General features: G+C 37.0%; 4 protein-coding genes across 9 annotated transcripts; 1 reads left to right on the forward strand and 3 right to left on the reverse strand.

Moving 5' to 3' along the window:
* The first annotated feature begins 573 nt into the window (after nt 1–573).
* On the forward strand, nt 574–1,753 carry LOC113699313 (uncharacterized). 2 transcript variants are annotated; one of them, XM_072057561.1, is made up of 3 exons: nt 574–847; nt 987–1,231; nt 1,411–1,753. In XM_072057561.1, the coding sequence occupies exons 2-3, from the start codon at nt 1,064–1,066 to the stop codon at nt 1,606–1,608; spliced, it is 366 nt and encodes a 121-aa protein (XP_071913662.1). In that variant the 5' UTR covers nt 574–847; nt 987–1,063; the 3' UTR covers nt 1,609–1,753. The 2 variants fall into 2 exon arrangements, with proteins under 2 accessions (XP_071913662.1, XP_071913661.1); XM_072057560.1 differs by having other exon boundaries at nt 574–1,231.
* A 294-nt stretch (nt 1,754–2,047) lies between these two features.
* LOC113699312 (phosphoserine aminotransferase 2, chloroplastic-like) lies at nt 2,048–3,966 on the reverse strand. The gene has a single exon (XM_027219596.2). It carries the CDS (start codon nt 3,624–3,626, stop codon nt 2,334–2,336), a length of 1,293 nt encoding a protein of 430 aa, XP_027075397.1. The 5' UTR covers nt 3,627–3,966; the 3' UTR covers nt 2,048–2,333.
* Nucleotides 3,967–5,092: 1,126 nt separating this feature from the next.
* Nucleotides 5,093–8,456, reverse strand: LOC113698221 (G2/mitotic-specific cyclin-1-like). Of its 2 annotated transcripts, none has more exons than XM_027217953.2 (10): nt 8,141–8,456; nt 7,875–8,016; nt 7,678–7,737; nt 7,497–7,545; nt 7,220–7,375; nt 6,998–7,120; nt 6,391–6,480; nt 6,053–6,274; nt 5,681–5,958; nt 5,093–5,578 (listed from the first exon to the last, which is right to left on the reverse strand). In XM_027217953.2, the coding sequence occupies exons 1-10, from the start codon at nt 8,196–8,198 to the stop codon at nt 5,434–5,436; spliced, it is 1,323 nt and encodes a 440-aa protein (XP_027073754.1). In that variant the 5' UTR covers nt 8,199–8,456; the 3' UTR covers nt 5,093–5,433. The 2 variants fall into 2 exon arrangements, with proteins under 2 accessions (XP_027073754.1, XP_027073755.1); XM_027217954.2 differs by having other exon boundaries at nt 7,497–7,542; nt 8,141–8,454.
* A 1,384-nt stretch (nt 8,457–9,840) lies between these two features.
* LOC113700165 (uncharacterized) lies at nt 9,841–16,635 on the reverse strand. 4 transcript variants are annotated; one of them, XM_027220672.2, is made up of 14 exons: nt 16,438–16,635; nt 16,232–16,283; nt 15,827–15,949; nt 15,259–15,356; nt 15,089–15,172; nt 14,713–14,852; nt 14,095–14,167; nt 13,943–13,988; nt 13,721–13,830; nt 13,215–13,322; nt 13,070–13,126; nt 12,866–12,927; nt 11,805–12,117; nt 9,841–11,026 (listed from the first exon to the last, which is right to left on the reverse strand). In XM_027220672.2, the coding sequence occupies exons 1-14, from the start codon at nt 16,510–16,512 to the stop codon at nt 10,076–10,078; spliced, it is 2,292 nt and encodes a 763-aa protein (XP_027076473.1). In that variant the 5' UTR covers nt 16,513–16,635; the 3' UTR covers nt 9,841–10,075. The 4 variants fall into 4 exon arrangements, with proteins under 4 accessions (XP_027076473.1, XP_027076474.1, XP_027076475.1 ...); XM_027220673.2 differs by having other exon boundaries at nt 15,827–15,937; nt 16,438–16,634; XM_027220674.2 differs by lacking the exon at nt 16,232–16,283 and having other exon boundaries at nt 15,827–15,937; nt 16,438–16,591.
* Nucleotides 16,636–22,435: the final 5,800 nt, after the last annotated feature.

Genomic DNA, 22,435 nt, shown 5'->3' on the forward strand with positions numbered 1-22,435 from the left:
ATAAATTAATCCAATACCAAGGACTATTAGTCTACATGTTCTAGGAGAAGATTCTACAGGTGCTTTATTAGTTCTTTTTACTCTTTGTTTTGGTTTACTATAAGATACAAATATAAAATAATAATAATATGCCTTTTATTCATATTCATTAGGTATGGAAAGCTTGCCTTAAGGAAATCAATTTTTTGAGTCAATTCCCAAACAAATGTTGTATTTCGTAGAATTCAACTCCTAGTTCAAGCCGATTTTTGAAACTCAATTTTTTTTTTTTTTTTATCTCCAAGCGTAGTTGAATTCCTCAAAATTGACTTCCTTTTGTTTCTTAACTCAATTTCTTCTTCTTTTAAGGGGGAGAGAAAAAAATTCTTCAAGTGGTATCAACTTTTCCCTTTTTTTTTTTAACTCTCAAGGTCAAGTCAATCTCCCCAAAATGAGATATTTTTTTTTTTTTAATCTCAAAATGAAGTCGATCTCCTAGAGAGGTAAATTTTTTTGAGTTAAAATTGTCGAATAATATATTTTTTTTAATTTTCAATTTTAGGTTAATACTAATTTCAGTCCCTGTTTACTAAGGAATCATACTCGAGATTCGAGAGCATAAGAAGACGTGGTTCTATTCCCCAACGAAACACGCCTTCTAAGTACATGGAAAGTTAGATTAAGGCGCTGTCAAGATCAATGTCAACAAGAAACAGGGGTAAAGGAGTTTCCAAGCAAAGGCTGCTTTTGGAGGAAATAAAAATATTTGAACTGAAGACTAAGGCATCCTAACCAGCTTTATACAAACAAGATTACGCAGCCTTTTCTGGGATTAGGATCTTTCAAGTGAAGCGGTAGCTATTCTAAGGTCTTTCTCTCTACTTCATTTGATCATACGTGATCCATGGATGGGTGTTCACTTTATGCAGTCCAATTGTTCGATGAAATGCTGTAATGGGATATCAGTTTTCGCTTATAGTACTGCTAATGGATATGTTTCATTGCAGACTGGATTTTAATGAGATTGTGAAACAAAGTTTGGCTTTCTAAGTGCACAGGACTTAAATTCAACAAACAGAGCATCATGTTTGCCACAGCAGTCAGGTATTTTTCGAAGAAACCCAAGCCTAAGATGAAACCCATAGAACTGAAAACCCCACCTGAGCAAACCCAAACCATCACGAGGGCTATTTTTGATATCCTCAAGGAACATGGTCCACTCACAGTTTCCGACACTTGGGAACGTGTTAAGGTATTCACTTCTCTGCTTAAGGTTGTTCATCATTTTCAGAATTATGTTTGGTGGATTTTGGATAATTTGATATTCTAGTTTAAGACCTAGCAAGAGCTCTTTGCAGCACCAGATTAGTGTTTTCTATCGAAAAGCATAGCTTTACAAGTGTTTTACGTTTGATTTTATGGCATGGGCAGGAAGTTGGATTAAGAGGATTGACCAGCAAAAGGCATATGAAAATAGTATTAAGATGGATGAGGGAGCGGCAGAAGCTCAGGATCATATGCAACCATGTAGGGCCCCAAAAACAATTTCTGTACACTACATGGTTCACAAAACCAAGCATCACAAAGATGAGGCCTACGAATGAATCCTCACGCCCCAAGTTGCCATAGAATTATGGAAGCCTGGTTAAGCAGCTTTTGTTCATCTATAAATGTTCTTATGCTTCATCTATTGTATTGCTTTCTGTTTCCCGTCAGAGGATGACATAGAAAATGCTGGTTCCTTCTTTCTAAGATGCATATATGCTTTTAGTTACTGCTACATGTTCTGGTAATTTGGTGAAGATTTGGCATTCATTCTGCTCGATGCCTTGAGCTTGAACAAGTCTGACAATGAGCTGCTCAAATAAGGGCAAATGATGATTGCATTCATTCCCGAACACTTGCCACACAGAATTATTAAGTGTTTTACTGAAGCTGCATTGTCGTTGGCTGGTAAAATGGTAGCGCTGAAACTCTTTTACTGAGTGTTATCGGGGCCAAAAAAAAAAAAAATCCCTTGAGACAGTTTCTGAACTACTACCAGCGCGTAATATGGAAAAGATGAAGCTTTTGCTAGAAATTCGGCTTATTCTGATCATTCTGATTAATCATCCTTGTATGCTAACAAGAACAGGTAGCATATCCTTCTATTGGACAACATACTTCATCCAGGACCGAAATTACAACTCAAATCTAGAGTGAAACTACAACTCGATTCTAGAGTATTCTTCAATTGCTAACCAAAATAAAGCAAGAATTCAAGAGACCGAAAAAAAAACCCCAAATGACCACAAAAACAGAACAAATCCCAGAACAAGAGATGTAATACTAATGCTACAAATATCTCTCAGTTCTCAATCATGCCTTGCCTGAAAATCTTTCATAAAAGCAACCAACTTTTCAACTCCAGCATAAGGCATGGCATTATATATCGAAGCCCTCATTCCTCCAACCGACCTATGCCCCTTGAGCTGCAGCATCTTCTCCTTAGCAGCCTCTTTAATAAAATCAGCCTCGAGCTCAGGCTTGACTAAAGTAAATGGCACATTCATCAATGATCTGACAGACTTCTCAACAGGGCATCTGTAAAACCCATTACTAGCGTCAATAGTATCATACAAAATCTGAGCTTTCTTCTTGTTCTTCTTCTCAACCTCCACCAATCCACCCTGAGCCAACAAGTCCTCGAAAACCAGCCCGCACATGTAAATCCCATAACAAGGAGGGGTATTGTACAAAGAATTATTCTCAGCGTGGATCTTATAATCCAACATTACCGGCGTAATCGGCTGAGCATTTCCAATCAAATCTTTCCTGATGATAACAATGGTCACCCCAGACGGACCAACATTTTTCTGCGCCCCAGCATAGATCAAGCCAAATTTAGAAACGTCGACAGGTTTCGAGCAAAAGTTTGAGGACATATCTGCAACAAGAATAGTATTCGGATCCTTGGGGGTAGGATAATCCTTGAACTCAACGCCGTGAATAGTTTCATTGGCGCATATATGCAGATACTTGGCGCGCGGGCTTTGTTCTAACGAATCAAAGCTGGGAATGTTCGTATACTTATCAGATTTTCCGCTCCAGATCACATTGGGTTTGCTGTACTTCGTGGCCTCTTTATAAGCCTTGTCGCCCCATGAGCCGGTGACTATGAAGTCGACGGTGTCGTCCGGTTGGCAGAGGTTAAGTGGGATGGCAGCGAATTGGGTGGTGGCGCCACCTTGGAGGAAGAGAACGGCGTAATCTGAAGGAATGTTGAGAAGGGTTCGTAGATCTGATTCGGCTTTTTGGATAATGGACAGGAAATCTTTCCCGCGGTGACTCATTTCCATGACCGACATGCCAGAGTCGCGCCAGATATAAAGCTCAGATTGAGCTTTTAAGAGGACATTTTCAGGGAGGGTGGCGGGCCCGGCAGCGAAGTTGAAGACCCGATCTGAGGAGGCGGAGGTTGACGGGGTGGTTGGAAGAGGGGTGGTTGTGGTAGCCGCGGAACACGTTATGGAGATGGGCTTCCGAGTGGTGGCAAGGCGGGAGAGGGTGGTGGTGGGAAAGGCGGCGAGTTGGGTGGAGGTGGGTTTGAGGGGGTTGGTTGGGTTTTTGAGGAGGAGGGAATGAGGGGTGGCGGCTGACATGGCCATAACCGGGGGGTGGTGATGGTGAAGTGGCGAGGGTGGTGGTTCAGTCCGCTGATCTGAGAGTACACTTTTAAAAACAAAGGAAGATGCGGTAGAAGTTGGTGGGGGGGGTGGTTTTGATTTGGTGTCTGTGTATGTATACAAAATTGGGGGCCTAAAATCCTCAAAAATCTGCTCCTTTGGATCTCCTGTTTAGTCCAAAACAATTGAACGAAAATGCTTTGCAGGAATAAAAGAAAAGGAACAATTTGCTTTTTGCTTCAATTCTTTCAGGGAAGGTGAGCATTATATTGGTAGGAACCCTTTTTGTACCTTTTTTAAGTCCTCCTAGTAAAACACGCTCTTGTCCATCACTATTAAGAACAAGCCGAGTCATTAAAGAATATTTATAAGCTTCAGATTTTCGGAGAATAATACTACTCACTATCTTGTTTGTTGATTTGCAAGTTAGAAAAGTGGTTTCTTTTTTCTGTTCGTGATACAGGAAGTATCCCAATTTTATTGGACTAATCTTTTTATACCTGTGCACCCCGTTCCAAAAATATACAGAACGGTCGTTAAAGAAGTGATTTCTTTCTTGGTAGATGTCTACTCGTTAGTATTTTTTACTCGTTGATTGAGCTTCCTATTTTTTACTTGTTGATTGAGCTGTACGGCTTACCAAAATATTTTAAACTTTGATAAGATGGTTTTTTGGATTTTTGTTGTTGGTCATGTGTTGATTTCATGTGTGTCTGGCAAGTAAGATGAAAAATCCAAAGTGTTTCTGCACTTGCTTAGATATGCCACTAAAAAAGTACATGTAAAGGTTAACCATAGACTAAAGAAATAAAAAAAAAATTTAAAAATGGAAATTTGAAGGTTAAATAAGAAAGTGGTGATTTTTGGCCTTTGTACATGTCACGGAGAAGTTGGTGTGTATTGTCTTGTAGGCCATGGGAGTAGGTGAGGTTGATAGCTATGAGACGACATCGTTTCACCATATGATGAGAACTGAAATTAATTCTGAGATGGAGTGGAGGAGTTGCTTACGTAATTTAATTTTGTAGGACTACCAATAACACGGGGCGGCGGCGGCGGCGCACTCTATTTGTTATTGCGATATCTTAAAATTTCAGATTCCATGGGATATATCCATATCCATCCATTTGAGTTACCCCTGCACACGAACACCAACCTCAGGGTTTCTGACAAATATTTCTTTTCTGAAATATGTTTTTGTGATATTTCCCTCCTTCCATCAACAAAATGCCTTTTAAAGATGGATTCGGCCAGAAAATACAAAGAAAGAAGAGCTACTCCTTTTAGGAAAGTTCCAATTTACGCCATCCAAAATTACATCTTATTGAAGAAGAAGAGGCAACAAAGATTCAATTTTTATAGTACGTGTGCGCAGTGAGAAGCTATGATGGAAAGGAAGGAGAGAAATATCCGAGGGTAAGCATAGATGTATCAAAACAAGAAGGAAGTGAACTTTGGAAATTGTTCATAAAGAAACTGTATAATCCTTTGATTATTGTCAACTGAAAAGAGAGTAAAAATAATGTTACTGAAAAGCAGCTGTAACATACATAGTAAACAACCAAGGTTGTCTGCACAGTTTTAACAAGCCCTGGATGATGTGCAGTCTGTAAATATCCAAATTAATAATCAATGCTAAGGGGCAACCTAGAGTTGCTGAATTATTTCTCTCTATTAAACCCCCCCACCAACCAAAACCAACAACCCCTTTTGTCCCTTTTCTAAGAAGAAGAATTAACCCCAATTACAGAAGTCACATATGAGTCAGTAAAACTATACATGGCCCTGTTCATTTCTGGGTTTCTACAAGAAATTGTGCAGGTTGGCATTTTGCTGCATAACCAAATCTCGACGTGCTGTATTTTCTGTGTGCTCCAGTGAGTTTCCCTGTAGCTGCCTTTTGGTGAAAGCTGACGATCAATCTTGAGCATTCCCTATTGATCCATCAAAGACAGAAAAGGAATAGAACTTTTGTTAGGCCAATGCAGAATTTGAATTGAATGAAACATGTCAAAATGCTATACAAAGTTACTCACAGAAGCTGATCTTCTGAGTAGCTGCTGTGCCATTCACAAGTTTTGCTCCATTGCCCAACACCATATAGGGTGCACTGAGCAGTATAGATTGCAGCGGCGGCCAGAAATGATGGTGGAAATTTCAGCATTTCATACTCCACGAGACAAAGCTCGATCAAGAAGAATGATAAGAGCTCAAGCTTCTGATCACATTGAGCAGCCTTGAGGAATCTTTTCATGAAAACATATGCAGTTGGTATGGACATATTGAAGTGTAGAGTATTGAGCATCAAACTCTCCTGCAAGTATACTCTCCTGAAAGTGTTAATTTTGTACTGAAATAGACGGTCTACAAAAAAAATTACAACAGCACAAGGAAGCTCGGGTACCAACCATTTCAAGGACTTCTTTCCTAGTATAAGCTTTGTCAGAAATGAATATCAGATCATCTACAACTGGAACAGAAACTTCCTCATACTTGCATGCCAAGAGCATAGCAACCAAACCAACAAGTTGCAACTTCTTTCTAACTACAGATTGCTTCTCTAAAAATCTGTCTATTAGATTAATAGTTAGAAACAATGTCTCCTCCCTCAGCTCAAATTTGTAATGTACCTGCCAATTAGAATAAGTAGAGATTGATTAACTCTTCAAGATTCCAAAGTGGAAAGATATAATACTGATTTGGGTACATGTTATGGCTATCACGAGACCCGAAACTTTGCCAATACCTCAATAAGCCAGTCCATTAGTATGGCTCTCATCTTCTCATTGATGTCAAACTGTTGTGCCATGTAATTTGGTGCAATGCAGCTACAGTTCTGCATATGGAAGAACATTAGTCACCTCAACAAGAATCAATCGCGGCAAAATCGAAAGTGAAGCATGGCTACTTTAGTTAATTTTAGCTAATACACCAACATATCTTTGAAGTAGTTGAAGCCATATAGTATATATCATGTTGACTAGGAAAAAGGAAAAAGAAAAGGAAAGGTTTAAACAAAGAATCAACAACTACACATTTCCTAGAAGAATCTATATAGATCTAGCACCTTTTCAAAGTTCAAACTTCAAACCCCATAACACTGGCAAAACAGATTAGATTTCCGTAGAGTTCATCTACTATTATTTTAATAGAGTGGGATAGCTTAGAACATGGCGTTATGATTTTCCAAGCCTGGGATTATCCACCTTGCAAATTACTTAATGGAGTATTCAATTTCGGTTGATATTCAAACTTTAATAAAAGTAAACATTTTCCAATTACATCTCAATAGAACAAAAGTAAACATTTTCCAAAAAAAAAAAGAAAAGAAAAGAAAAGAAAAATTAAATTACCTCCATTTTTCTGTAATAGGCATACAGATCTTCTACATAGTCAGCAACTGCTAGTGGATTCTTTCCATCGCCTTTGTCAATATCTTGTATTGTCTCTTCAAATATGTCCTCCATGTCAACCTCCTATAAGATTTCATGAATGTTTAGTAGAAAAATAAAATCCAATCTGAAATTCAAATTATATACCAGATAAAAATACTAGAAGAGATCAAAAGCAATTACCATCTGGTCTTTTTCATGTGATGCTGCTTCTGATTGTTCCAAAGACATGGGCACTGGTTGGTCTTTAGCTGCAGCCTCATGGTCTTCCACATCTGCTAGTGGGATATCCTCCCAAACACTGAATTCTTCAGCTGACAATTTTGGTTTCTTGGCTTCCTGTTCGACGTCATTATGCCAGATTAATATTTGAATTAATTATTTCAAGAGTGACAGGGGACAAAGAAAAGAATGAATTACTATCTGAATCTTCAAGTTTAAAAACAGGTACAGCTATTACCTCCAGGCAAGATTGTTTTGAGCTTGCAATTTGAGCAGCAAATTTTCTGCTAATAACGTGTTTTATAAACCATAAGCAAGAGTGGAAGGTAAAAACTGGGATTTCAGCTGAAGACATACAGTCTTGATCTACACCACCAAAAAGGAAAAATTGAACTGAAAGGTGAAGGACCAGGACTTACCTTGTGATTGGTCTGTGAGCTGGATTAATAGGATTAATCTTCCCACAAGCACCATTCGCTCTGCAGAAAAAAAAAATTAAAAATTAAAAATTTCACTGTTATCAAAACGAAGGAGAAAATTGAATATCCGATTATACCGACAAATAATTGAAACTTGAAAAAAAGAATCAAAGCAAAAGAAAGAGCCGGAGATTTACTCTGATAAGCCTCTCTTGTTAACAACACAAGGATATGGATGGCCTCCTCCAACTACATTGTGACTAATAACGCCTAAAGCTCTTCTACTTTGTCTAGTCTCCATTCCAAACTTTCTGCCGCCCATCATCTCCATCCCACCGCCTTTGATTTTCCAACACAAATAAGAATTCAAAAACCAGTTTTTTTGGCAGCTGATTTTCTAACTAAAAAAACCAATAACGAAGGCACATAAATCTTGGGTATAATTTTCTTTGAAAATTGTTACCTTGAGTGTTTGTGGGTTTAAAGAGAGTGGGATTGTTCTCATTCGACGGTAAAACCATGATTTTCTTGTTTATCCAAATAGTCAGACACCGACCCGGATCAGAAAAACTCTAGTTTTTTCGCTCTCTTCTTGATTCCCAGAAGAGAAAATAAAAAGAAAAAAATCCTCCTGTTTTTGCTCTCTTCTTCAATGGACCAAAGCAAGCAGGTCTAAAGAAGAAGAAGATAATAATATACAAGTAGTAATGACGACCTGCTGCTGGGGTTTGAGAGAGAATTACATGGGTATTTGTCTTAGGGGCGAGGGGGTTGGGGGAGATTTTATTCAAATCCAACGGCTAGTGAAAGAAAATGGCCGTTGGATTATTATTTTTGCGTAGAAACTACTTTACGGTCCGCTGCTCACAACGGTCACCTGTGTTGGGGCTGGGTTGGCATGTGCCCTGCGGCATGTGGCTTTTGTTGCTTTCAAATTAGCGTAAAATTTCTTCCTTTCGGCCCTTTTTCTTTTCTCTTTTAAGTGCGTGACTGTGTGTAAAACTAGGACTAGAAAGGGCGTCAATAATAGAGAAATTGATTGGGGTTTGCACTTTTAGGAAGCTCACTGAAACAATTAAAAAAAAGGGTTCGTAGGGCGCTCTTCCCCACTTTTGGCCGGGCTCCTGTGGTCCTATGTATTAACCCTCAGCTCCTGTCCTACCAAACAAAGACTGGACAAGGGGCCGAACAGTCATCAGCAAAACTGTTTGGAATGGTTTTGTGCAAAATGCACAATATATAACTGTGTACATATATATACATATTGTGTAACTCACTTTCAATAACGTGTAACTATAGAATAAATTTTTGTGGGTCCTACATATAATGTAAAAAACAATGTATGAAATGAAATGTAGATCTTACATTTTTTTTTTTATCAAATATTGGCCATGAACCTTCAGAAACGGTTGCAGGCCATTCCTGCCCCTCCTCCACCAAAGACATATATATACTAGAAGAAAAGAAAGAAAGAAAAAGGAGGAAATTGCTGTAAAAAAAATATATTTACTTGTTTATTATAGGATATGAGATAAACCAAAATAGAAGGATACTACTATCTGGTTCATGTTTCCTTTCTTTTGTTAGTAATAATGAGATCTATTAACGGACGTAATTTGCATTTTCTTGGATGACTAGTCGGTGTTCAAGAGAGTTAGTGCATTGAATTTGTTCCATCGCTTCTAATGATAAAAAATACCGGAACTCTTATTCCAAGAAAACGTTTTAAGTATAAGGAATTCTCTATTGCACCCAACAACTCTTCGTTCTTTCTTTTTTAAAAAAAATCGTAAATAGCTTTGTAGGTTTTGATGTAATTGGAGTGATTGTCTTCATATTAATTGAGAAGTACTCAAGTGGCACTGACACCAGTATACAGTTATAATACTTTAATAGTTATAGTTTCATTTCTGGAGTTTTGGTACTGAAAGCTTGCAGGCCTGCAATCTGGACAAACGGTTTCGAAACTTAACGTTCTCTAAGGGCCTATAAGGGTATTTCTAGAGGCCATTTAATAGTGGTGTGGTGTGACCAACAATTCTATAGAAAATTTAAGAAGAAATTGAACCATATTTTTTTTTGATGATAAAGAAGCTTTACCTCATAATAAACCTTTAGCTGACGGGAACCAACAAGGCAAAGACCATGCGTCAAACTACCAAGTGCAAGAAGGAATCAAGCTCTGCATGTGGAGAGTTAATATTCTCATAATAGCTAAGTATATCACGGGGCTAGACCGACTAATTGGCGCTTAATTCTCTCTATAATCTTCTTCGCTATCAAAAACTGGCAACTTGTCACAATGAAACGAACTTTTGCTGCCATGCACTCAATGCCACTACTTAGCAGGACTACTAGTGACATTCTAAAACAGAAGATTAGATCTAATATAACAGGTTCATTTGAATAGACTAGAAAGCGTTTGAGGTCTGCCTTCTAGTTTCTCATTTTTATGATTTACACCCTTCTCCAGAACGCGCCTATTTTGATGTACATTACCTCCGATATACTCAACCACCACATTCTGCTGCTCAGTATCTGGTTCCTGATGCAAAAGGCAACTCTCTTTACATTTTGGCTGCTTTCTTGCAACATCATTATTTACTTGCTCCAAAAGCTTCAAATGCTTCTCAGCACTCTTCTTGTACTCTTCATCACCAGATGTCTTCTGCTCCTTAACAGGAGCCTCATGTTTCCCTGCTTGAAATTTCAGAGTTTCCAGCATTGATTTTATCTCTTCTCGAGGCACCCCATGACTATCTGCCTTTTCCAGCATCTTACTTGCATAAACCTGCAGCAAACTGCCAGTTTCTTTACTCTTCCCTTTGCGACACTTCTTAGCAGCCTCAGAGCAGGAATCGTCCTCTAACAAATCTTGCTTTTTCCCATCTAGATCCATTGACTCTGTATCAGCAGTTAGCATTTGATCCATATCTCTTCCTAGCTCAGAGAGTCCACCAATCTTTTCAAACAACTTCTGCTTCTTGGAAACTACTTGTTCTTCCACATAATTAGCAGCTTTTACAGTGCGTTTTGTATCAGTCTTTTTCCTCTGATCAACAACAAGAGGAGAATTTTCTGCCAGTATCTCTGCATTCTTTTCTGGATCAAGTGCATGCAATCTAATTTTATCTTTTCTCATCACCTCATCTCCTATGACAAGTTCACAACCCAATGTATGCAAAATGATTTGGCCAAGGACAAATCTTGCCTCACGAGCGTTTCCTTTCTTTAAGGAATCATAATTTATTTCCATACTTGCCCTTTTTGTCCTTAGGGATGTCAAATCTCTCACTAGCACATCAAATATCTGCTTTGCAGAGGCCCCCAACTTCTTGGGTACAAATACCTGAAGAAGCACATGTTTTCATCCATGTTCAGTACTGACAATCTAGTCAGTAAAATTCAGCATAAAAACAACACTTGAAACACAATAAGTCAAGGCAAAGTTCCTGCTACAAAAGAGGAGCAAATGTATAATGCATCTCATATTGCATACTACTTTGGCTTTTATGCCACTGAGTTTTTGCATGAAGAAGTTTCTTAATCCATCTTTTGTATCCCTAAGGTATTACTGCCTCTGACTAATTTTCTGTCCAGTAATAGTAATAATACCATATATAAGTGATTATAAAGTGTCTAAGAAACAAACAATAGAAACCGTAATTTCAAACCAGGATGCTCTAAAATTAACCGGGATTCTTGTCTCCTTATAACCTAAACTATTGCTTTCTGTCCTGAAACAGTTGTTGGTAAGCTTAAACTACTGAAAAAGATGAGTGTCACAAAGAGCAAGGCTAGCTGAAGCACAATAGCTTTTACTATGCTTAAATTGAGTCATTTGCAATCTCCATACTACACGGCCAAAAGATGAGGCTTATATACATGGAAAAAAAACAAGTAACAAAATGGATATTTAGAATTCATTGAAAATCTAGCTTAAACAAACAACCACGTGCAATACACTCAGGACATTTCCACTTAACACTCAGGACATTTCCACTTAAATTTACTCCACGATGAAGCACATAAAACTTCAACATTGGAGATCAAGTCCACCCACAGCCTGTTTCCTTAGATTAGGAAAATCAAGAAACTAGAATGCTGAAAAGTCCAAATGTACTTACCAAGCCAGGGCACTCGAATGCTGGAAATTTTGCCATCTCTTTAAGAAGGATTTCCGCTTCAGACAAAAAACAGACAGAGTTTTGCACTTGCACAGCCAACTCACTAACTTTATCAGCAAGTTCATCATCTGATATTGAGTCAGAGCAACTTGCAATTTCAGGAATATAAATTTGCACTTCTTGAGCATGCTGTCTTGCAAATTTGACACCTTCTTCCCACTTTCCATGAAAAAGTACTGATGCAACGGTTAACACAACAAGAGGATGTTGAGGATTACTAATTAATGCCAAGTGAAAGGCCAATATTGCAACCCTGTCCACCAAACATTGCAAGAAAGAAGAAGATCTAGGTAAGAGCTCCTATATGTAAACTTAAATGGAGGCTCAAAACTGAGGACAAAAGTCAGATTTGTTTCTTTTCAAACTTCAAACTATGATAGAATACCACAACTGCATTTAATATGAAAAATTGCAAGAGAACAAGCATGAGAGTACCATAAAATTGAGTAAGCAAGAGAAGTAAGCATTACTAAGGAGTCAATATCATAATTAACTCTCTGGCTATAACACCAATTCTGCACCAGCTTCCTATCTAGTTACAGCATTTGGGGAAGCCCATGACATAAGATAACATTCAATTAAGTTTAAAACCAGGAATATCCTGCTATATGTGTTAGTTATCTAAAAGGAAAAGTATACCAAAAAAACCCAGTGCACATGAGCTCAGAAATGAGGAAAACCAGTGCTTTTACACAGGTTGTAGACCAAAAAATTACCAAAAGATCATACAACTAAATGCATACAGAAGGAGATGTTTAGAACACAAAGCAGAAGATCTTCAAGGAAGCATTGTCCTCCAAGAAAGAACAAATTATATTCTCAAAAACCAAGAAGCAACATCTGAACAAAGACAAGAAATATTTAATTTGATAAGCCTATCAATGGATCTTTAATGGTTGACACAGTAGCATTAAGCGCCAGAAAAATAAACACAATCACATAAAAATAACACTTGCTACTTTCCAGTGGGGCTTTGAGCTTTTTGAACAAAGTTAACTCACCACAAGGAGCTATCAGCAGGTCGATCACAACTAACCAACTTATCCAAATTGGAAAATAGTTTCTGAAAAAAAAAATCCACTGTCAAGGAGTGCAATTTGCTTTAGAAAAAGGACAAAACATTTTTTCAGAGATCAAGAATTATGCTTAAGAAAGACTAAAATATAGCTAAAGTATAGTGAATATATACTAAAAACAGCTCATACCATCAGCATCGAGGGACGTTGACCAGATATATGAGCTTGTTGAGTAAGATGAGCCTCCTATAATCCCAAAGTTGTCGCATTAGAGTAATGTATGCTGGTGTGGGCATGTTGAAAATGATAACAGGAGGAGGCAAAAATAACTTACTTGGAGAGGTAGCAGGATCTCAAGTAGGTGGAATCTCCGAAGTAAAGATAGCGAAGGCTCAGCAGCCCCATAAGACAGCATATAGTTTAATTCCATCAAGATCCTAGACTAGAAAAGCAGAATTGTCTAACTTAGTTTAGGCAAGACAATTTATTACTTTAAAAAGTGCACACAACGAGCATCTTGAAATGAAAAAGCTCAAAGGTTTAACTATTTCAGAGAGTCCATTCCAATGCATATAAGGAATGAATGGCCTCTGCTTCAAACAAACGTGGAAGCTGAAAAGCAAACTCTACAACTCAAAGATCTCACCATCCACTCTGTTAGAGTAGCATAGTAGTTTTGAAGCATGCTTCAAGGATCCTAAAACTTATCCTTGGATGGATTACTAGGAATTGGTCATCATATACAGAGAATTAAAAAAAAAAAAAAAAAGAAGAAGAAAAGGTAACTGAGGAAATGAATGGCATAAGATAGAAGTGCTTCCCTACTATTCAAGGAAGTACCTTAGCTAAGCTCAGGATGGATGAAGAGAGCTTATGTATAGCACTTTCAGTATCTTCTGAAAAAGACAAGCCCAGACGAGCTGCTAGTCTCAAGGCACGCAAGATCCTTGCTGAGTGAAAGTAGACAAGAAAAGTCTACCAATTACTTCCAAACATTATTCTGCTACTAACCATTGCATCTAATAATCAGAACATTACTAACAGAAAATTAGATCCACCTACCACAGTCTTCTTCAAATGACAGTTTGGCAGGAATTAAAGTCCGCAGCTGAGCACATTTCACAGGAGTATAAATAGTCATTGAAATACCAACACAACTGATAATGTTCCAACTTCTGGACTAATTAGTCGAAATACTTGAAGTGATATCTTACCTTTGATAACTTCAAATCTGAAAGTGCATCAGCATAATCATAGATTTTATTCACAAAAGGATCAAAGAACAAGCTGCTCCAACAATTTCACAATTGTGTAATTGTGTTAGATAACATCAAACAATGACTAAAAACTCCAAAACTAAAACCATAAAGACTAATATCCTGCTTACACTTTAAGAATTCATAAAGCTTGTTAATGAACAACCCAAATGCTGAAGATGCAGGAATAGGAAATTAAAGTGCAGAGCTGTGCAAATAGGAAAAGGGCTGGTAGCTTTATTTCCTTTAAGTATCTACATATTCAACATAAATTCCCTAAGCTTGACAGGATAGATTTGCTTCAATGGCTTAATACAATATAAATACCAAAATCATGCACTATTATTAACAGAAAAAGCAGTTCAAATGGAAAAAACCTTAAAATCTGTCTAGTTTAATGGCCACATAGAGTTTACCAACTTACCGAAATATCAAATGACTTAATTGAAATTACTCATGAGCATAGGAAGCATAGGTAAAATATGATCACATCCTTTTGACATTTGAGTAATATATCCTCGAGGCACAATAAAAATCAACTTATTGTTTTATCCAAAAGCATATCTAAAAAATCACCTGTTAACAGTAAAGTCGCGATGCATGCAATTCCTCCAACGAGCAAGGTCCTTTTTATCACATCCTTTTGGCAATTGAGAGACAGAAAACTTGCCATCCTTCCCATCATTATGTTGTGCACCAGTTTGGAAGCTTGATACCTGCATTGCATCAGATCGGTATCTTATAACTACATTACTTTGACAGAAATCAATGGTAAAATGCAATATCTTCATGTATCATGCTCTGAGACCAGGAATTCTGAAATTACGTCTCACTACAAGTAAGATGGTACTTAAATACCACTGTTTTTTATTGGTAGCTGGCCGTGATAGTAACTAGGCTGGTACTTCAAGTACAAAAATGTTGCATATTAACAACTAAATGCTGAACCTACCTCCACTACACTGCCTTTGATATTCACTTGACATATAGGAAATCGCCTTCCTATGATCATAGATCGATGAAACTTCTTTCGCACCTGTTATATAAATATATAAAACTCATCAACCAAGGAAAGGCATGGAGAATATGCAATTATCTCACTAACATGAACTGGAACCAAACCTGAGTAAGTGCGGCTGATGTGATCACATCAAAATCTTTTGGTACTCGGTTCAGGACTAAATCTCTCACACATCCGCCAACAAAGTATGCCTCAAAACCTGAAAAGTGTTGACCAAAAAGACAAATTTTTTGTAGTGCGATACAGGTAAACGCTCTTTGAATAGAAAAACATGCCACAATGAGAGCCTAAGTGCTACAAAAAATTCTGTAATATGGGTCTCTATGAAGGCAAAAGAAAACTGGAAAACAGATAGCAGAAAAGGATCGGTTAATGGCAGTAAAGATTATTATTTCTTGGCGATCTCACATTTCAAACAAATGCTTTCTAGTGCTATTGATAAGTCATGAGCTTATCTTCCTTTCGGGCATGAAAACCATATGAACTACATAAGGCACCATTCTTGGAAAAGCACTCTATGTCCAAAAGTTCAAGTAGTAAAAGGGCCATCTCATTAACTAAAGCAATTAGTTAATAGTATTATGTTAAAGTTACTGCCTTTCAAATCAAAAGAGTGAAAATATCTTAAACCTAAAAGCTAAAGCTACTTCAACAACAAACAAATCTAACCTTCATTTTTAAGAATCTTCAGGACAATCCACGGGGACATCGGTATCATTGATTGATTTATCCCCATTTTCCTTGCATCCAGCTTTCTCCATTTTGAAAATTCAATTTCCCCTACACCATCATCTGCATCATTTAAGTTTCACCTTCCAGAACCATAACTAATATAATGTACAGCAGAGGAACAGCTAAAGTAATCCGCAATTCCCAAATCCATTGCCTCTTCTCAACCTTGGAATCCCAAGAAAATGAAAAGATAATCTTGGAATTTAAATTTACTTTTTCTTCGGATGAAGTTTCCCGGAGGCCCTTACTTAGCACATCAAACATTAGGTAAAAAAGGAGAGTTTCAAAAAATCAGATGCTACGCAGGAGAATAGCTAAGTTTGCAAAGTAGTGGAGAGATACCTCGCTCAAAAACTGGAGGAGGGCACATTTCAGTAAGAGTGTGATTGAAATTCTGAAACAGATAGTTGAATTTCTAATTTAGCAAACCAGATCACGACTTGTTTGATAAAATGCCTCACAAAGAAAAGAGTGCTAGTAGTGAACAAGATTTTAGTGAAACAGGAGAATTTAAGGTGAGTGAGTTCAAGTTTGAGGTTGCAGGGTACCTGGAAGGTGAGAAGGGTTTTAAGGCGCGAGAGAAAAGATTTGCTTTTGGCGGCGGCAAGCGAAGACATCGCCATCAGAAGGCTAGCTGCGTCGTGGCGGCAACCCCATTTCAGGCCAGAGATGAAAGTAACTGAAAATGGGCGGTCTCTCTTGGACCGATGCTTTTAATTGTTACTCATATCAGTGAGTTGTTTTTTTTTTTTTTTTTTTTTTTTTGCCCCTTACTAATGAGTTGCAATTTATTCTCAAAGAAAAAAAGTGTTTTATTAGACTCAATATTAAGCGATTTCAAGCAACTAATTTGTCTCCGTAAAGTCTTCTTATTAACTCCACTCTTGCTCCGTAGACAATAATTTTTTGAACATCTGAAATCCTAATTGTTTATTTTTTAAATCGTCAAGTGAAACTATTCGTCTATAACTTTTACCAAACATGTTATCTATATGGCAAAATCTAACTCTCCAAATTTTTTTTTTAAATTGATGCCAACTTTTTAAAACAAATTTATCCTTTTTTTTGTGTGTGTGCAATACAACCAAATTAAACATCGTATTCGTAGCTATACATTAGAAGAATGAAAATGAGATTTTATTTGTTTAGTTTAAAAGAAACTCTAAGCCATACAAGAAAAAAGAAAAGAAGGAAAGGGTTTGAAATTTGAATTAAGGGCCTGTTTGGAATCGAGTTTTTTGGGAGTTTGTCTAAAATTTTACTGTAGTGCACTGTTGAAGTTTTTGAAAAAATATGTAGAAGTTTTTGTAAGGTGAAAAATTTTGTAGAAATTTTTGTAAGGTGAATTTTTTTTCCTTTTTTTTTCTTTCTTTTTCTCTTTCTCTTTCTTTTTCTTTTTCTTTTTCTTTCTTTCCTTTTTCTTTTTTTTTTTTTTCTTCTTCTTCTTCTTCCCCGTTACTCTCCGCCACCCCGAGCAGCCACCCCATTTTCTTTTTTTTTTTTCTCTTTCTTTTTCTTTTTCTTTTTCTTTTTCTTTCTTTCCTTTTTCTTTTTCTTCTTCTTCTTCTTCTTCTTCTTCTTCCCCGTTACCTCCGCCACCCCCAACAGCCACTCCACCAGCAGCCACCCCTCTGCCCAGCCTTATCCCTCTACCCCACCACTTCTCTCCCCTCACCACCCCCTCTGCCCCGCCTTCTCCCGCCTCCCCCTCTACCCCGTCACCCCCTCCGTCCCTCTCCCCGCCTCCCCCTCTGCCCCGCCTTCCCCCTCCCCCCTCCATCCCTTCTGTCCCGTCACCCCCTACCCCCGTCTCCCCCTCTGCCCCGCCTTCCCTCTCCCCCGCCACTACCTCTGCCCCTTCCCCCTTTGCCTTGCCTTTCCCATCCCCCCGCCTCCCCTGTTTCCCTTCCCACTTCTCACCATCTTTCTTTTCTTTCATTTTTTTTCACAAATATGGGGGAGGAAATGGGGGAAACGCAGAGAGAGAAAAAAAGACAAGATGGCAGGATGGCAGGGGAGAAAGAGGGGGAGAGGGAAAAAAAGAGAAAAAAAAAAAAGAAGACCGGCACCAGCACTGGAAATCGGTGTCGGAGCCGGCGACGGACATGTTGGTGGGGGAGGAAGAAGAAGAAAAGGGGAAGGGAATTTTTTTTTTTGTGTTTTGGATATTTTAAGTGTGTAGATAAAAAACTTTGGAAAGTTTTTTGGGGTTCTTGTAGCAAAAGTTGTTAAAAAAACTAGTAGTTAAAAAACTTGGTAAAAAACTAAGGTGCCAGACAGGCCCTAAGGATTGAAGACCTCGCATGAGTTATCTAATATACTTACATTTAAGTTGAATTTTGGAGACAATTACATTGGCTATGTATATGGATGCCTCTTTTTTAAAAAACTGTTTTTATTTTTTGTGGAGTTTACGCTAATAATTTCAAAAACAACTCCAAAAACATTATTTTAAATACAACTTACAAAAAAAAAAAAAAAAACCCACCACATTTTATTCTTTCACTCATTATCACCTACCACATACCAACACCCACCATTCATCCCCTCCTCCATCGTCCACTGCCACTGTTGTTGCTCTCTCTCCCCTTTCTTCCATTGCCTCCTTCTTCCCCTTCAATTACAAGTTACAACTAGAGATAGGGGTGGGCGGATCAGATACCCGTCCCATCTACCATTTAGCCAATTAGATCCTTACTCGTCCTATATAGTAGCGAGTATCCAATTATAAGGTACCTGCTGAGATAGAATCGGATCAACAGGTACCCGTTTTGCTCCATTTATTATTTTATTTTTTTAAAAAAATAATTTATATTAATTTAATTTTGTATTTTACACATTCATCTAAGATTTAATAAAGATTTTTTCTTCAAAAAATTTCTCTCACCAACAAACAAGCATGCGAAAAGAATACAAGAAAAAGGAAAAATATTAAAAGAATTCAAAATCAATAAAAAAAGTTTGAAATAAATAACACATTTTTTTAAATATATGTTCCAAATTAATTAAACTCTTTTTTTTTATAAATATAAAATCATGACTTCTACAAATGAATCTTGTAAATAAATTGTAGTTTCTCGTATTTGTAATGTAGTTTGTTTAATAAAATTGCTTATTTATCTCTAAAAATATTATTTTATAGTATTATATAAAAATAAAATATATATATATATGCGGGGCAAATCGAGTACCCAGGAATTTTTAATTATGTGATCTTAACCCGCTCTACATTATAGTGGGTTCCCAACCCTTTTATGATCTTATCAAATAATACATATCGAGTATCCTAATTTTTTGATTGAATCGGATCGAGTAAGACAAATTTTTGGATTAGCGGATAATTTTGTCCACCCCTAACCAGAGGATGCAGAGGGAAGACGGGAGAAAAGATTAAAGGAAATGGATGAAGTGGATGGTATCAATTTCAATTTTTAAAAAATACTTTAAAATTTTTTAAAATAAAAAATAATTCCAAAATACATTCTAAAAGTATCCCTAAAAAATCCTCAAAAGACACGACACCTTGAAGTTATCCGTACGATCATCTTAGACGTTAGATTTGGGTAAGAAGGCTATGGCATCGCTAGGTGCCAATCATTTTGCAATTGTTGGATAAGAGAGTAATGTAATTTAGAAGGGGAAGAAGAACAAAGACCAAGGGAAAAAATGATGAACAAAATATAACTTTTCTGTTTTATTTATTACAGTCACATTATGAATTTCATTGTCAACGCTCTATATAGAGTTTCTGTTTTCGATTATAAGAGAATTGGAATTCCACCTATCTTTCAATAACTTGACATATTATATACATTTGATTACAAGTAAAGCATCTTATTGACCAAAAGCACTTCATTTTCTATACAAAGGGTTGAGAAGGCATCTTAAACTACATAAAGCACAGAGAGCCGAGTAACAATCGATTTGTTTGGATAGGAATGATTTGAAAAAAATAATTTATTTGCATCACAAATACAAATTTCAATACATATTTTTATCTTTTTAATCACTTTTTTATCTCGTATATATCACGTTCTCCTCTCCAAACACAATTAATGAATTGTGCTAGTTTCAATGTAATAGAGCACCTAATTTTGGATTTTTGTGTCTTTTAGCATCCTTTGTAGTGGGGGGGGGAGGGCTACAAACTTTTTTTTTTTTTCATATAAGTGAAAGTACTCAAATTCAAGATCTATTGCTTACACTCCCTCCCCTCTACCACCCAACGCAACCCTCCCTTTGAGGCTACAGACTTGATTGTCTGCTATTTGTGCTGGCTTCTTTGTAATTTGGCTGTCAATTTTGTACTTTGTGGTCTTTAGGCCATCATCTCTCTTTCGTATTGTTTCTTTGCTTTCATTTCTTGGAGCTCCCATCTTCAATTCCCTGATGCCAGCGAATCTTTTGTGTCTTAATCCTATACCATCAATGACTATTCACAGGACTGGTGGCAACAGTTTGAAAAGGCTGATCAATTTCACGTGGTAAAAGGCGCAGTAGTATGAGCAGCTACTATAGGCCTGTTTGGAACCTGAGTTTTTTGGAAGCTTGTCTAAAACTTTACTATAGTGCACTGTAGAAGTTTTTGTAAGGTGAAAAACTTTTTTTTTCCTTTTCTTTTTTTTTTCTCTTTCCCTTTCTTTTTCTTTTTATTTTTATTTTTCTTTCTTTCATTTTTCTTTTCTTTCCTCTCTTTTTCTTCTTCTTCTTCTTCCCCGTTACCTCCGCCACCCCCAGCAGCAACTCCACCTCCCGCCGCCCCCCTCTGCCCCTTCCCCCTCAATTCATCAAGTTCTGGTAGTTTGGCACCTGAAATTAAAGGGCTTTTGTAGCGGGCGGACAAGAGCAGCTGTTGCAGGGCTCACCGTGGTGGAGGACATGACTATCAGCCACCGTAGGCTTTGCCGGACTTCAGCAAGTACCTTCCAAAATGATGAACCTTCGATGGACAAAGCTCCGTCGGCTGCGAGACTGCTACACCAGCAGAGGAGTGTCCAACCAACTTCGTGCGCCGCTTCTCTTTGGGTTTATCAGCCTACGAACGAGAATGAATTAGCTTGGTGTTCTCCTGCAGTTTAGCAACTAGGGCAGCTATTGATCTGTGCAACGAGCTGATTGCTTTGCTGTTCATGAAGACGGGAAAAAATAAACGCCAGATCAAAGTCGTTTCAGTAGATGATCAGAAAGTTTTTTGCAAGTTTTTGAGTCCAAAACGATGTAGTTTCATTAAAGTTTCAGACAACCTCTAAAAGTTTTTTTACAAGTTTTTTAGGTTCCTATAGCAAAAGTTGTTAAAAAACTAGTAGTAAACAAATTTGCTAAAAAACCATAGTTCCAAACAGGGGCCTATGTTTCGTGCAATATTACTTCAAGGTTCCACGCCTTTGTCACAAGTGGTTAAAAATTAAAACGGGGAAGGGAATATATTCCCATAATTTGCCGCAAATAACCCAAAAAAAAAAAAACTGGCAAGCACATTAAGATATATTTCTATCATTTTTTCTTCTATATAGTGTACTATAAAACGATCACAACCAAATAATTCTCACTGTTTTTGCGAATATAACTTTTCATGCTTTATATAATCCTGATTTTTGGAAAAACAAGAAAGAAATCAAAAAGCGAAATGAATGAATAGAACTGAACCAAAGTAACCCAACATATTTTTGAAAGTGAGTTTTGCAATGACTTTATTTTACATTTTATTTCATGAAGATGAAGATATGCATAATCCCCTCAACTTTAGAAGAAGAATAAAATGTTAAGAAAGAACAAGTTGTCAACAAATCGGGCACAATCTTCTCGGGGACCATTGTATCCCTTCGGACATGGACCATTAATTTTGTCAACCAGAAACTTCTCACCAATGCCCCTCAGCTCACGCACAAAACCCTCTTTTTCTTATTCCTTTTTCATTCATTCTTCTTCCAAAATATTGGGAAAAGAATCGGGGGATGATTGATTTACCCAAAATCCCAACCTTCTTAATCCTTGTGAATTTATTGGCCGTTGTATATTTTACTACATTGCTTTCCTAGTCTTTGAAGGTTGCTAACAAACAAGAATTATGATTCCTCAACAACATCTCACATTGATAAATAGAAATTCGAGAAATTAATTAAATATTACATAATTTTTTAGATAAAATTTATTCTAAAAAATAAGTAATAAGTACTTTAAATATATTATATTTAGTATTTAACAATTTAGTGAATTCAGAATTATTAATTATTAATTATAGTTTTTTGACGTGAATTTTATCAAACGCATCATCCATTGTCTACATCATTCCTTTTTTTTTTCCCCTCAATTTTCATCTTCCCAGCTTTTTTACCTTTACCCATGGACTTTAAGGGGCCTTGATTCTTTTCCTTGTCGGGTGGATTTTGGATTTTGTCATTTTTTAAATTCAGATATCAATTGATTTATATTTTGACCACTTTAATTTGTTACTACTAATTAAAACAAACTATTCATGCCCTAAAAAAATAATTTATTATTAGTTATATATACATATATTTTATATAGAGCGCATTTAATAATTCT

Source organism: Coffea arabica, chromosome 7c (assembly GCF_036785885.1).
Source record: "Coffea arabica cultivar ET-39 chromosome 7c, Coffea Arabica ET-39 HiFi, whole genome shotgun sequence".
NCBI lineage: Eukaryota > Viridiplantae > Streptophyta > Magnoliopsida > Gentianales > Rubiaceae > Coffea > Coffea arabica.